The sequence below is a fragment of the Papaver somniferum genome, chromosome 11 (genome assembly GCF_003573695.1).
Source record: "Papaver somniferum cultivar HN1 chromosome 11, ASM357369v1, whole genome shotgun sequence".
Classification (NCBI taxonomy): Eukaryota; Viridiplantae; Streptophyta; class Magnoliopsida; order Ranunculales; family Papaveraceae; genus Papaver; species Papaver somniferum.
In genome coordinates this window covers 136,722,233-136,738,869 of record NC_039368.1, presented here as the reverse complement: position 1 = coordinate 136,738,869, position 16,637 = coordinate 136,722,233, and the positions used below count along the sequence as shown (strand labels likewise).

The window sequence follows — 16,637 nt, the reverse complement described above, 5'->3', positions numbered from 1 at the left end:
CGTGTTGATGGTCGTCTTAGTCAGGGCGAGGCCATATTTTAGTTCTGTGCGATATTTTGCCCCTACAACATGATCTAAAGGCATGTCATTCTGGTTCTGGTTCTGTGCATGACTCAAACTTGCCTGTGATCCTACAATATTTGAAGTGAATTAGAACAAGTCTAATGGTGGAACTCAAGTTAGTCCAAATGTGGAAAAAGTATGGAATGTTAGTGTAATGGCTTCAAAGTCGGGTGTTCTGCACTTTCTTTAAGCTATGTTCCAAGGTTTCATGAAACATAGCATGGAATGATGGAATCCAACCTAATGCAATTTGAAATTTTGTTTTGGAACCTATTTGACCTTACATGTATTTCAAGTGGTGGGCTAGGTGGTATTGGTCCATATGAATTCAAAGTGGTGAGCTAGGTCTAGGTGGTATTGGTCCAAACTCGTCCACCATCAAACTTTCTATTACAATTTTGCCGTGTATTCTTTGATCAATGCATTCTTTTTTATTATATTTCCTAAAAACCCTAACAATATTTCCCAATTGTCCGAGTCTGTCGGCTCTATATTTCCTAATTAAATTAGTACCGTCAAGTTTCTATACATAAAAGACCCTAGAAAAGTACTAGCTAGTTATACGGAACTTCTAAACACTCTTAACAGAGTCGAAACTTCAAACTTCTCTGCTACATACCAATCTCTTCACAGCGTGCTTGTATCAACAATTTTTGCTACGATGAAACAAAGACGTGGGGGGTCGAATACAGAAGACAAGATCAGTAAGTTACCAGATGAATTGATTCATCGCATATTTTCTTTCTTTGACATGAAATATGCGGTTCAAACTTGTGTTTTGTCGAAACGATGGAGATATATTTGGACTTCTCTACCAACATTAAACTTCGATCATACATCTGAACTGTATCCTACTGACGAGAACTTTGTTAAAGTAGTCGACAAGGTATTAGAACACCGTAGTAACAAACTATGCAATATTCAACAATTCCATATCAATAAACGTATAATTAATAAGTGGTATAGTCTCTCAATTCCTCTTGACACATGGATAAGTGCTGCTGTCAAAGCCAAAGTCCAAGATATTTTTATCCCTTACCTTGGTCTTCAAGAAACTGAAGTTCCGGGAAGTTTATTCTCTTGTAAATCATTGAAAAGGTTAATACTGGAGACGCAGGGTGGGAATTTGAATAATCTACCCAGGTATGTATGTTTACCTCGTCTGGTATGTCTTAAAATTGATTATATTCCGTTTAGGCATGAAGAAGAAGTAAATAGGTTAATCTCAAGTTGTCCTGTTCTTCATTATTTGGATTTAATGTTCCGTGATTTGACCTGCAAGTATAACGGCTATGGTTATATGTATGTTAAAATTCATTCGCTTACGCTGAAGCACTTGAAAATTTCTAAAGGTAGTGGAACAATTATGCTGGATTTATATGTTCCGAATCTTGTATCGGTACCAACCTTCGAATCAGCTATTGGCAATATGATAGAACCAGAAGATTATTATGGGATGTCTAAACCTATGTTCTTGGAACTGTGAAAGGGATCTGGCAATTATTTTCTCGGCCACTCATAAGGTAGTTTCTTTTACTTATTTTTTTCTTAATTTTTTCTGTAGGAAAGCTCCGTTGACATGTATCTTAGAAGTACGTGCTAAGATTCTAGTTATTTTGATTGATAACTAGAATTTACATATGAGCCAACCAATCTTTTTTTTTTAAACTGAAGAAGCTAAGTACGTACAATTGTGCATGCAATAATTGTTTGTTCTTGCTATTATACCAGATGCTAAGGGACAGTAATCCAGCCAGCCAAATCTACTTGTCTATAAGGTTACGGTTGATAGAGTTCCAGTAGTTACACCTAGTACATATTGCTCTGACAAATAAAAAATCTCCTCTCAAGGCCTTGCGCTAGTTACACCTAGTACATATTGATCGAAGTTTGACTTTGTTGTAACCATTAACACCTACATATCCCGTTTTGCTCAACATTCATTTTCTTCACATGCTGTAATGAAGGAAGCCAGGATTTTGTTAGTTGTGAAATTTTTTTGGGTTTTCTTTTAAAACCTAGAGACAGTAATCAAGTGGCACATGGTTAAGCAAAGGAGTCAATTAAGTCCAATCTTCATCACAATCAGAACTCAGATATACCAAATTTTATATTTGCTTCATTAACTGTAGATATAATGCAATTTGTTGACATTAACTGTAGATATAATGTAATTTGTTGACATTGTAACCTTACTTCTGCTTCAAGCACTATCATTTCGAATGTTATCTTCGTGGAGGAAGAAAATCCTTTTTTTCTTTGAAGCAGAAGAAAATCCATTGATTGATCACAATATTAGGGTACCTAGCGCAAGGCCCTAGCTAAAAATAAAGTCGGAACCTCAAAAATCTTGCGACAAAGTCAAACTTCGATCTTTGTTGAAAGGACAGCAAAAAACAATCTGAGGAGAGCATAAATCGTGGTCGACTAACTAATACGGACCTAGCTAATATACTATGCTTGTATCGTCTTTTGCTCTCCCTCGGACAAAAATGAAAACTCTAAAGCCTCTCTGATACTATCTTTTCAGATGCAATATGTTATTCGGCCATCCGAACTTGTGTTTTATCAAAAACGGTGAAGATATATCCGGACTTCTCTACCAACTTTTAACTTCGATCATACAAAAGATTCGTATTCTACCGTCCAGAACGCTCTTGTTAACGCAGTCGTCAAGATATTAGAACACCAGCTGTAATAACGAAATATGTAGTATTCAACGATTTCATCTTCTTAATAAAAGTTCACATTGGTGGTATTATTTCAAAATTCCTCTTGATGGCTGGATAGCTTCTGTTGCTGAAGCTGACGGCCAAAAAGTTCACATTGGTGGTATTCTTTGGTCCTTGGAAAACTTAACTTCTGAAAAGTTTATTTACTTGTAAATCATTGAAAAGGTTGCCACTGGAGACGCAGGTTAGGAATATGATAAATCTACCGAGATATGTATATTTACCTCGTCTCCCTACTCTAATTACGCATGAAGAAGAAGTAAATAGGTTAATCTGAAGTTGTCCTGTTCTTGAACATTTGAATTTAATGTCCCGTGATTTGAACCCGTACGGTTATAACAACCGTTGTTATATCATGGATGGTGAAATTCATTCCCTTACGCTAAAGCATTTGAAGATTTATAAAGGTAGTGGAAGACTCATGTTAGATTCATGTGTTCCAAATCGTATCAGTACCTATGTTTGATTCCGCTACTATTGGAATGTCAAAACCTGTGCGCTTGGTACCGTGAAAGAGATCTAGCTGGACAACTTGAGAAAGACAAAAAAAAAAAAAAAAAAATCTACGTTTTTTTCTCAATTTTAGCTCAAGACATCTTAAAAATTGCAATATCTTAATATTTTGGTGCTATATATCTCAGTCGACTTAATTAACCATTTTTTCTTTGAAGCTCATGTTTTGTAGTACAGCCTCAAGAAAAGACTAAGTCACTTATATCAAATGCATTTTCCAAGTCCACTTTGCAAATTAGTTCGTGGACTATATTTTTGAGTCGAGAGTCTATTTTTTCATTCGAATCAATATGCCATCGCTGACTTGCCTTTCCTACATGAAGGCTGTTTGATTTGGATCAGCTAATTTCGTCGCTAGAGGTTGAAAACAAGATAACAAGACCTCGTCAACGACTTTCCAGTTTTTGACTAGTAAAGCACAACAAGGCATAACACGTTTAAATCATTAGCACAGCACGACACATGGCACGTGAAGTACACGATTTCGTGTGCCGGGCCGGCACGTTTTACACCTCTACCCGCAGGCTGCTATACATCACAATTACAGAGAAGGACATCAAGCAGCCAACGAGTTGGCCAATCATGTAACGGATGGAAGTCAAACAGGAAGTTCTTCGATCAAAATCTGGGATCAGGCAATCCCATCTTTTATTAGCCAAATTTTATTCCATTACTCCGTGGGTATCACATAGCCATGTCCAATTGTAAATTTTATTCAGTACGTGTAAGTTGTAACGTTTTCCTTGTGATTTTCACCATTATCAATTATCACGTGTAGAGTGAGAGATGGAATTCGGACATCCTGGTTATCAGTGACATATAGAGCCTTCTCTGAAAGATTAGATTGACAAAGTCAGTTCCGCCAAGCTTCACTACTATAGGGAAGGCCCAGCTAATCAATGCAATACGTTATGGTCCACTTCGAAAGCTTCGTTTACTCAATTTCGTGTAGGGCATTTATCTGATTTTTTTCTTTTTTGGAACCTTTTGCAAGCATTCACTGAAGCTTCACTGACTAGCATAAAAAAAACTCTCGAATAGGGCCTATCCCATTTACACGTCAGACTTTTTCCATAATTTACGTGTCAATTTAGTACGAAGCGTTTTAGCCTTTTTAAAGAAATATGAATTAATTAATCAATCAACCAACTGTCAAAAAAGTTTACTTTTACGTGTACGAAAGAGGTTTTCGAATTACACGTCAAACTTTTTCCATAGTTTACGTGTCAATTCAGTAGGAAGCGCTTCGGTATTTTAAAAAAATATGAATTAATTAACCAATCAACCAACGCCCAAAAAATTTATTTTTACGTGTACGTAATTAGGTCTTTACTATTTATCATAAATAACCCGGCCCACCGGTTGAATCTAACCCGTCTTGTTTCAATTCAGCTCAGATTGGCCTGTTGTTTGAACGGACTGGGTTAGGATTGTGATATGTGGCCCGTTTAAACGGACCTGGTTAGGGTTGTGATATGTGGCCCTAACAGAAAACAAGCCGGGCTAAACTCTATTAGAGTTGCGACGGGAAGCAAAGAAGCGTACGCAAAGCTTCTTGAATATCAAGTACATTGCCTAGAAAGACAAAAACAAAGCAAAAGAAAACAAAATCACTAAACAAACTCTAACCTAAAAGGCGGTTGTATATATCCAAACTTCCACATCTGAAAATTCTGAGACAAATGTCTCTCCGCTAATTAGACACTGCATGTACCCATTTGATAAACCTCATTATAAATGAGCAATAGACCCAAACAAACAGAGGAAGGAAAAACCAAGCTCTGATCACTACCTGGTAGCAGTTACTTGTGTAAACATGTAGCTTCTTGGCATCACAACTTCTTTGCTTATTCCCCCACTACTTCTAGTTTTAATTCTTCTACTTGTTTATTTTATATCGAGAATTGATCAAAACAGACACAACTTTCCTCCTTGCCCACCTAAGCTTCCAATCATTGGTAACTTGCATTAACTTGGGAAACCGCCTCATCGTGTTCTTCATAAGCTATCTCGAAAATATGGTCCGGTAATGCTTTTACAACTCGGTAGGATACCCCCACACTCGTAATTACGTCCGATGATGCTGTAAAACATGTAGTTGCAAGAAAACCTACAATCACACTCCAATGTATCTAGATTATTACTCAAGTAATCATAATGAATTCTTTATTAATTTTTAATCCTTGGATACAATGGATAACAATGACTTTACTTACTCTCCAAACAAACTTTCTCTCTGCTAGTTTCTTGTCTAACACACACTAAAAGATCCCTCTCTTTCATGATGACTTCCTTCCTTTATATAGTGATTCCTCATAGTGGATGACATCTAAGAGATCCACTATTTTCGGAATCATTGTGCGATACATTCGCCCATTTACAATCACTCATTCTCGCACAGACTATATCTCGCATAGAACATCACACTTTACTCATGATTTTGCTAACATCATCCAATACTTCACTTCAACTTTACCATGCGCGATAGTCCTTGCTTACATCAGATGATCCTTACTTCGCATACTTATTAATATGTGCAATATTCCACTCCTCGACGAATGATTCTTACCGAAGGACGTTTTAAATCTAGCTGCTCTCAATTGGAACTTTCGCAACAAAATGCTTCCTTGGAGAATGAAGTCAATAGGTTGAAAATGGAACTTCAAGAGGTCCAGAAATTGAGGGGAGAACTTCAAGTTGCAAATCTTGAGGTTGAAAGCCTTCGCAACCGAAACCAAGAACTTAGAGGTGACTTTTTCTCCTTTGCTTATTGTACCCTATGATATATTTCTTCCCTTACCAACATTCCTTAAATTTCTTCATGCATTTATTAAGATTTAAACCAGAGGAGAGTTTTGGAGAGATATACTTTTCAATATCTTGCTGAGGATACTCAAGCGAATAACGAGAAGTTGCAGACTCAGTTAAACCAGCTAAATAATCAACATTCATATTCACTTGATCAGATTAATAATCCAACCCATGAAAATAACCATCTCATTCAAGAAATTGAAGTATTAAATAGTCAAATATCCCATTTTTCTAAATTGTCACGTAATGCCGATCTAATGTATGAAACATTGTCAGAAGAAAATCATACTCTTTCTAAGGAGAAGCATTCTTTCTTAAGCAAAGAAGCAGTGTTTTCGCACCAATATTCAATTCTTCAGAAAATAAATGAAGATCAAGCGTGAGCTCTTCGTTCACTTGAAGTACAACATGAGACATTGCTTAAGGAATTAAAGACCCAGAACGAAAAAATCATTCAAAGTAAAATAAATTTGACTGTGAAGAAGAATCATCTTCAAGAACAATATAATCAATTAAAGCGATCTCATGATGTTCTTAAGAAAAAGAATAAGTCTCTCTCTGCTGATGAAAAGAAGATTCGCTCCCGTATTAATGGTTCAGTTGGTGATGATTTTGATAAAGTTATGGAAAGTATGAAGAATAACACCCTTATCCTTTCTAAGTTCTGCGAAGGTAGTCAGCTAGAGTTGACTGCCTTGTTATTTTTTAACTATTTCTTTAAATTTCATTAGCGTGAGCTTTATTTCCAATTTTGATAGTTTATTATTCTTCGCAGATTCTGAAAAGTCAAATCAATCTACTGTTACTCAATTGAGATATGATTTATCCAAAGTTCGCAAAGAGCGTTTGAACCTTGAACTTTCTCTTGCTGCTTCTCGAGATAGAGCGCGAAGAAGACTCGCACATCAACAATCTTTTTTAGAGATCAATGTTAGAAACCTTGAAAAGGGAGTTATTCGCAAGGCTCATGCTAGTGCTCAATCTGTAGTTAATGGAATTCTTCTAAGCAACTCTCTTCCTGCGGTAAGGATTCATCCTATTAATGTAGGCGAAGATGAAGAGTACCCTGAACCGGATAGTGATTATGAATTTGTGAACGATGATGAGAAGGATAAAGAGGATGAAGAGGATCAAATTGAGAAGGAAAAGTCTGTTGATAAGACTAATGCCGAAATAGAGAATCCTGGATCCAATATTGATGCTCAAAAGTCTTTGGTCGAACAAGATGTAGCTGCTAAACATGTTTATTTTTATTTTCACCCAGTATTTCCCTTCTCTGTTTTGATACATTTTGAACTTGTTTGTTACAAGGAAGATAATATTGTATTATTTCAATTCCAGTACTTTCCGCTTATTAGATTTCTTGTATAAAACAAGTGTGCGATATGACAAATTTTGAATTTCCTACCAAACAATCATTAATTTTTATATATATTCTTTCTTATGAGGTCTTATATTTCCTTCCTATGTAAAGGTCTTATCTTGCCTTATTTCTATGCGATGAGATCGCAGGCCGTCTTTACACTGTAGTGTATCGACCCATTGATCTCATCTTATCTTTCTCTTGTAGTATTTCCTCTTCAGGTTTTATCGCATAAATATGATAATTCTTAATACTCCATTGAGTAAAAAGTCTTATGACATATACGTCTTTTGACACAATTCAGCTCCCCAATGGAGGGTGCCGTCCTTATCTTCCCCCTATTGCCCCTTTAAGGAAACTTACCTCTACCGGGTTAAGGTTATGGCTCTTCCCATCCAGTTAATTCAACAACCAGTTGATTTCGCAGTCTCACGTCCCACTACCGATGAGGTTTATGGTTGCGATACCGCACCCTAAGTGGGGTATCTTCGGACCGAGTGCATCATAGTCAGGACTTGTCAAGAGTGGCAAGGTACGCTCCAGACGCCCCGGGCACTCTTGACTCAACCGTGTACCTTGGCGCCCTGATCGAGTTTCTGCACTCCTTAGGAGAGAATTTCTCACCTTAGTCTCTCAATCTAAGATTATTATCTTAGACTGAGAATTTAAGGTACCTCTCCCGGATGGGCATTTTCGTTTGTTCTCACCCCAAATCTCCATGACTCAAGTTCCAGGGTCGGTATAGCTTTCCCTTGAGTCATGCTTTCTAGGTTCTCCGATTATGACGTGCGATAGGTCTTACTTTTTTGTCTCTTGCATGTATGCGAACTAGGTTGCACGCCACATTCGAATTCCTAGCCAATCTGATTAAAATCACTTCTGGTGCCTTTTATTAAGGTCTTATTTTGAGGTCTTACATTTGCCTTTTTCTTAAAAAAGAATTTCTTAAATATGGGCGAACTTTTCAAATTTGTTTATTGAATAAGATACTATATCCCTTTTCAAGGATGAGGATTCATATGCTTAATTTCGCACATGTGTTAACCTGTGCAATAAAATTCGCAAACTCCTATGGATAATATTTCTTCAAATATTGTCTATTCCAAGGACGATCTAATCAGTGACCCATATCTCCCCCTTATGGATCCATTAACTCATAATATCCATTCCCAACTATCCTTTTTATTATATAGGGTCCATCCCATTTCTTTTCCAATTTTCCATCTCCCCCTTTCTGGTAAATTGGGATTTCTCGCAACACCAATTCTCCTGGCTGGAATTCTCTTATCTTAACACGTTTATTATATTCTCGAGCTAGTCTTTGTTGATAATTTTCCATCTGTTGCAAAGCGACTTCTCTTGCTTCCTCTAAGTCATCAAGTTTTGTTAGAATTAGATCTGCACTTAGATTCTTCTCCCAAGCTTCTTTCTTTGTTGTTGGAATGATAATTTCTGTTGGTAATACTGCCTCTACCCCATATGTTAAACATTTAGAAAGGTGACATTCATGTTGCTTCTCTCCTTGTTGTCCTGTAAGCCCATACTACATTATGCACTTGTTCGCACCATCCTTTGTTGTGCCCTTCTAACTTCTTCTTCAAGTTGTCTGCGATCGTTTTATTTGTTGCTTCTACTTTTCCATTACTTTGTGGGTATAAATGAGTAGATTTGCCGCTTTGAATTTTGAATGCATTAAGTAACATTTCTATATTCTCACCCTCGAACTGTTTTCCATTATCAGATACCAACTGTGAAGGAATACCAAATCTGCATATAATATTTTTAAAGATGAATGTGAATATATCCTTATCACGAATATGCTGACCTGCTTTCACTTCTGCCCATTTTTTAAAATAGTCTGTTGCGACAATTAAATATCTCTTTTGTCCCGTTCCTGGTATAAATGGTCCAACAATGTCAATCCCCCATTTTCCAAAGGGCCACACATTTGTTGATGAATTTATCATCGCTCCTGGTGCATGTATCTTTTTGCCATGACGTTGACATTATTCACATCTTCTTGAGACTTGTTTCGCATCCTCACGCATGTATGGCCAATAATAGCCTTGTGCCTTTTCTCTATATGCGAGTGACCTTCCTCCGCTATGATTACCAGCATCTCTGTAATGTAATTCCTTTAAAATATTTATCCCTTCTTTTCGCGTAAGACATCTGAGCGAAGGTCCAAGAAATGATCTTCTATAAAGAATTCCCTCCCTCAATTCATAATTCGTCGCACGACTTTTTAATTTGTGTGCCTCCAACCTTTTTCTTGGTACTTCTCCCTTCTCTAGGTATAAATGGATTTTAGTTTTCTAATCTTTGTCTTCGCTCACACTTTCTTCTTCCATATTTTCTATTGTCATCACATCTGTTTGTGTTGCTTCTCCTTTCTCTATAGATGGTAAAAAGAGTGTTTGTATTTTTATATCCCTTGCAACTGGATCTATTAACATAGAGGGTATGAAGGCCAATGCATCTGCGAGTCTATTGTCCTTTATGCCTATGTGTCTCCAACTTATTTTTGGAATTCGCGTTGCTAAATCCATAACCAACTATTTGTATTTTTGCAAAGATGGTTCATTTTTACTATATGTACCTTCTACTTGGCGAATTACCAGCTGTGAATCACTAGTTTTTCGTGCATCTTCTATTTTCATTTCAATTGCTAGCGTTAGCGCATGTACAACTGCCTCATACTCAGTCTCATTATTTGTGGATGAAAATTCCAATCTGAATGAGTAAGCCATGCGCGCTCCTGTTGGTGAAATGAATACAATACCAATACCATTCCCTTCTCCATTGGATGACCCATCTACTAATATTTCCCATCTATTTGAATTCTGATCAGTTAATAAGCCTTTAAGATTCCCATGGTCTTCATCCATGTCCATCATTTCTTCTACATATTCATCTTCTTTTAATGGAAACTCTGCGAGAAACTCTGCGATAACTTGAGACTTTGGTGAAGATAAAATATCATAACCAATTTCATAATTTCCTAATTGTGCATTCCACCTTTCAACTCTCCCAGATCTTTTTGAATTCTTCATTGTTGTCTCAATTGGTACCTTGATTAATACTTTGATCTTATGAGCTTGAAAGTAAATGCGAAGCTTGAATGATTGGTAGCTCAAGGAATGAGACCTAAAACTATGGTTATATTTACACCTGCAAGTATACAGGGTCAGACAGTAGATAATGAATAAGCAGGGGAAGTCCACAGGGAAAAGGAGGGAGTTGGTGTTGTTTTCTAAATCTTTCTAGTGACAGTGACTAAAAGCACTAGGGCATTTGAATCCACCCAATAATCCTAAGCTAAGGCAATGCCTATTCAAATTATGTTCTTGTTCTTTTCCAGATAAAACTACAATGAATGATCTCTCAGTTAGTCTCCCTAACTCACACCTAGTATAAGCTGTCTTCTTACAGCACAACCTATCACAGGCTCATTTGGTTCAATTAGCTAACTGTCATTCCTTTATCAATTAAGCACATTTCTTCCTCCAGAGAGGTCTCAAATGGATGACTTATCAACCAACTTCACTAACTCACCCCTAGTATCAACTGTCTTCTTACAGTACAATTGATCACAGGCTAATTTGATCCATTAGCTAACTATCATTCCTAAAGCAATGAAGCACAACAAGAACAACAACATGAACATGAATTATCTTAACATATGATTATGGGTTTCATCAAAACCCTAGTTATTAAATTATAACATGATGAACACAATACTGAAAATAAACTACTACAACTTGGTGCACCGGCTACTCCGGGCATGCCCAAAATCAACACCCATGTCTTCAATTTATACATGCAAGCTTTTTCCCCAAAAAATCCCCAAACAGTAAAATTAGGGTTTACTAAAAAATCTAAAATCGACTCACCTAATCTCTGATGACACTCAAATACGTCGACCCATGCTTCCTTCTCGTCTGCTGATGCTACCCATGCCTTCGATTTATCCTCTAACCTCACCTATTTCATCAACTCCTAACCTAGGGTTCATGAGAGATGAAACGATTAGGAGATGATAATATAAGTGGCTAGAAAGGTAGGTCTTGGTTGTTAGAAGTGATGATGGCTCGAGTGGTGGTGGTTGTGGCAGTTGAGGAAGGTGGAGGTGATGATGGTGGTGCGGCAGGGTAAGGTGGTGTTGCAGAGGGTGAGGGAGAAGATGGAGTCGATGGGGTTTGAGGAAGGGGTTGTTTGTTTTGCGGGTATAGGTATTTGGTTGTTTGGGTGTTGAGCAGGCTCATCAAATCTTGATGTTTCGCGAAGCTGAGCCGTGTGATGCGGAAATGATAGATCGATCTAACAGCGAGATGGAAGGGAGCGAGGAGCGACCGTTGGATGCTGAAGTACAACGAAGCTGACGGCTCAAGATGGAGTTAGGTGCTGTAGTGTTAGACAGGAGCTTCAGACTTTGATGACTGGCGATGCTGCGACCGTAAGATGCTGAGATGATCCAATCTGACGGCTAGAAAGGGAAACGGGTATGGATATATGAAATGGATTTGGGTGAGGGTTTTGGGCCTTGGGTATGCCAAGCCCATATCTTCTTTAAGAATAATTCTTCCTCTTCAAGCCCACTTCTAGCCTTTTGGTCTTGTGCACAACATTCTTCGCGGCTTCCTTGTGTAATTCCTCCCGGCTTTTCACCGCTTTTCTGCTCTTTTCCGCTCCGCTATTCATCCAAACTTTATTTATTACCTAAAAATGCAAAATTAATTAATAAAAATATTTATTCTTGAAAACAAAGAAAATACAGAATATGGGATAAAATGTAGAATTAATGCACAAAAGATGAGTTAAATGCCAAGAAAAATATATAGAAATATGCACTTTTTAGCACTCATCAAATACCCCCAAACCTGAATTTTACTTGTCCTCAAGTAAAACAAAACTAAGGAATCCTACCTATACCACTGTCGCTGTCTCTCGAACTTGTTCTTCTGGCTCTAATGCATAGCATATGCCTAGCCTTTTAAACCACTAAGTGTCCCTAGTGGATGAGTGAAGTCTCGTGAAGGTTTGCTTAGAACGTACCTACAAAGTTCTAGGACAAATATAAGCTCAGATTCCATCAAATGTGACATGTGGCAAGACAGTAGAAGCTCACAGCAAAATGGAGATGTCAATCTAGCTATCTAAGGCACAATCCTAGCACTGATAACAACTAAAGACACGTGATAAGAGTGTAAAGTGTATCTACACATGTTTCTAGAATGACCTGAAGTTATGACTACTAATCACCAAGAGATATTTTAGGCTAAGAACCGAATTCTAGCCAAGCTAGCTGTCCGGCTTTACGAGAATTGTGAATGTTCACCCAATGAGTTTGGTGATATTTCATTTTACCCGCGTTATACATCGATGGATGCACCCTCCTTGCTTATTACAAGACTATTTACAACAAAAAGATGACTCTTTATGACTCTTATTTACATTGATTACTCTCTTTTATTTTTGGAACAGAGAGAACTATTGTCTTTACATGACAAACATGGATAAATACTTGATTTTTTTTATTTTTTTTTTTGATATAAATTTTTTTTTGATTTTTTTTTTTTTTTTTTTAAGAAATAACTTGATCTTTACAACATAGTGACACTTTTGATACATGAACAAAAGAAAAACATAATTACATGACTCTTAGCAAGAGGTGGCCGCTTATCGAATGCATCCGGTCCAATTCTATGGTTGCTTTTCTTAACTATCCTCCAACTTCTATCCCCGCCAACCAAAGAACAAGCTAGTCAAGTCTCATTCAGTATTCTAAAGTGATTGGCAATCTAACTTCCCTATCAAACCCTTGAAGATCGAGGCTATACATGTATGGTAGATCGTGCGCGTGCAAGTTTCTTATCACTATGTAAATTGTGCTAGAATCAGGGTGCCTAAATATCTAGACTAGATCCTAATAAAATAATATTTGCACAAGAGTCAACATTTCAAGGTAATGAGCTCGATTTTTATGATTTTTCATTTTTTTAATTTTTTTGGAATTTTTTTAAATTTTTTCAAAGAGGAGTTCTGTTTTCAATTACATGTTATCGTGGTATCTACTCTATACCCCCAACCTAAACTAAACATTGTCCTCAATGTTTCTAATGATAACATATTCATAACTTGGACAAATCAGAAGAACATGTTGAGTTTTGAGAGAAAGGAAAAGATTACCCGATTTGACGAAAGAAAGAACCGAACTCCATTGTTCATGGTTAGAATCCAACATATTTCAGCCGCGATCACCATGGAGTAGCAAAATATAAAGAAAACATAAAATTTCACCTAAAAACTACCTACCAGATTATATACAAAAAATTCACTATAATAAAGTCTAAAGAGTTGAGGATCAACCCAAGACAAAGTGTTGAACCATAGACAGTTTCAAAACACTAAAATTGGACTGAAATGAGAGCGAAGTGAAAAACCGATGAATCACCCCCAAACCTGTAATTTTCAGCAGGTTTACTTTTAAGCACAAAATCTTTCCATTTTAGGGTGCAGGATTCACAAGGTCTAACTCAAAATGGACTTTGTTTGGGATGGACAAACATGCATATTCCATGTGGCTCCTTAAAGTATTGTATTTAGATGCAAAATAGTCCAAGAGACTTGAGAGGCACACAGTTCCAATCCTAGGTTGGGAATCTTCAGAAAAGTTGGTTTAAAATTTTTGTTACAAACCAAATCTAGGTTGGGTGGAATAATCTCAATCTGTGACTTAGCAAGAAGGTGACATCTACGTTTCTCACATGCATGAGATCAAAAGTCCAATATTATCAGTCACATCAGCATTTTCTAATCATAATCAAGTTGTGTAGCATGCTCATCATCACAACAACAATTTCACAGTCCAAATTCAGAATCATGGTTATCCGAAATATCCAAATTAAACATCAAAAGAAGCAATATATTGTGGCTTAGGTATGGAAACAGACACATCAACTATATTTTCATGCATAGGATCATTAGTGTCAACAGAAGATTCAACATTACCTAAGTCATGCTCTTCACAGGATAACTGCACAATATCTAAATCAGTAGCCTCATCACATGTATATGAATACTAGAAGAAACTCATTCATGAAGGTCGGGGCAGAAAAGCCTAATGTATTTGAACCCAAAGGTTCCATAACATTTTCAGCATATACATGTTCTTCTAATATAACATCATCATAATCATCATCATCACAAATACATGAAAATCCTACTTTGTCAAAACCATTAGTGTTTTTCGTCCATACATCTGCCTCTAAAATAGGTGAATATGGATTGACATTTTCAGCAATAGGGTATGAAACACTATATCCAGAATTAAGCTCATTCGGAAAATCAACATCTGACTCATGGTGATTACCCATATCATGTGGCATGGTCCTAGTTTCCCTATAGGTTTCCCACTGATGGGTTTTCTCTGCAACTTCAGCTAGAAATAACCATGCATCGTCCACAGTTTTATCAATGAATTCACCATTACACATAGATTCAACCAAGGCTCGAGACTTAAAGTCTAGTCCCTCATAAAGAATGGCGACCAGTCTCCACTTCTCGAGGCCATGATGAGGACACTCAAACAACAAATCATTAAATCGTTCAAAATAATGAAAAAGTGTTTCTCCATCTAACTGGACAAAACAATTAATACTTCGACGAATAGAGATGGTCCTATGATGTGGAAAGAACTTTCCGACAAATTGATTTGTGAGTTGGTCCCAAGTGGTGATTGACCGCGGTCTCAGATTGTAAAACCATGTTTTACCCCTTTCCTTTAAAGAAAATGTAATCAAGCGCAATTTCAAAGAGTCTTCGGATATATGGTCAGGTTGTAAAGCCCGGACAATTTGTTCAAACTCTCTTACATGGTTATAGGGATTCTCAGAATCGAACCCTCGAAATATAGGAAGTATTTGTATCATGCTTGCGTTTAGTTCAAATGGGCCATCAGTCTGGGGTAAGACGATACATGATAACTGACTTATTATGTTAGGGTACATGTATTCATGGAGACTACGGAGTTTATTCACACACTCGCCCATTTTTTCAAAGAATTTGGTTTTAATGGGTTTTGAAAATTTGGTTTGAAAGGGTTTTGAAAAGAAAATTTTGGTTTTTAAAGAGGGAGAAAAATTTTTGTTTTTGAAATAAGGAGCAAATTTTTTTATTTTTTTTCTTTTTTTTTTAGCCCAAAATTTAGTTAAGTTTGGTTCACAAAAGAGGCAAGCCCAAAATCCAAAAAGTTAAGTTTAGAGCAAGCCCACTATTAAGAAACTACAAGCCTAACAAACAACTAAATTACACGCCCAAATAAAGAAAGAAATAAAAATAAAACTAATTATTACAAACCCACAAAAAAAAGAAAATAAAACTAAAATTATTACAATCCAAAATAAAGAAAGAAATAAAATTAAAATAATTATTACATGCCCAAAAAGATAATTAAAATTACAAGCCCAAAAGAGAATAACAATACAAACCCACAAAAAATTACAAGCCCAAAAAATTTGGGTTTGGGTTTAGGCTTACCATTTTGGAGGGAAGCTCAGTTAGGCTTTGGTCCCTATTTTTTTTGTTGCACAAGCCCAGTTGGGCTTTGGATCTTCCTAAACTTTTGTTGGAGAGGCCCAGTTGGGCTTTGGCTTTCCTTTGGCTTTACAACAGAAGCCCAGTTGGGTCAACCCAACAGCACCAGGCAGCTTGGAGAAGGCAGCACCAGTAAGAATGGCTAGCTGCACCAGGTTCACTCCAACTGCACCAGGGAAGCCTAGCAGGCAGCAGTACAACAACAACAAGCAGCAGCAGGGCTACACAACGCTCAGCAGCAGCTGGTGAGAACAATATGCAAAACAGTAGGAACTAGCAAAGGACTAGCTCAGAAAAGCAATGAAGATGAACAAGCTAAGATGACTTGGTAATGCAAAACAGTATGCAAGAACTTAAGTATGCAAGAACTAAGTATGCAAGACCAGCTAAATGCTTACACTAAATGCACAGAAGCAAGTGAGACTAAGATGCAGTTACACAGGGACAAAAACTTTTCCCCGGCAGCGGCGCCAAAAACTTGGTAGCTCAAGGAATGAGACCTAAAACTATGGTTATATTTACACCTGCAAGTATACAGGGTCAGATAGTAGATAATGAAT

The 16,637-nt window shown here is 37.0% G+C and overlaps 2 protein-coding genes across 2 annotated transcripts; both read left to right on the top strand.

Annotated features, from left to right (window-relative positions):
• Positions 1–724: 724 nt before the first annotated feature.
• Positions 725–1,694, top strand: LOC113325280 (putative F-box protein At1g49610). Its single transcript, XM_026573481.1, has 3 exons — positions 725–1,206; positions 1,261–1,545; positions 1,628–1,694. The coding sequence occupies exons 1-3, from the start codon at positions 725–727 to the stop codon at positions 1,692–1,694; spliced, it is 834 nt and encodes a 277-aa protein (XP_026429266.1).
• A 4,172-nt stretch (positions 1,695–5,866) lies between these two features.
• Positions 5,867–7,490, top strand: LOC113325279 (altered inheritance of mitochondria protein 44-like). Its single transcript, XM_026573479.1, has 3 exons — positions 5,867–6,056; positions 6,522–6,791; positions 6,895–7,490. Exons 1-3 carry the CDS (start codon positions 5,867–5,869, stop codon positions 7,488–7,490), a joined length of 1,056 nt encoding a protein of 351 aa, XP_026429264.1.
• The last annotated feature ends 9,147 nt before the right edge of the window (positions 7,491–16,637 follow it).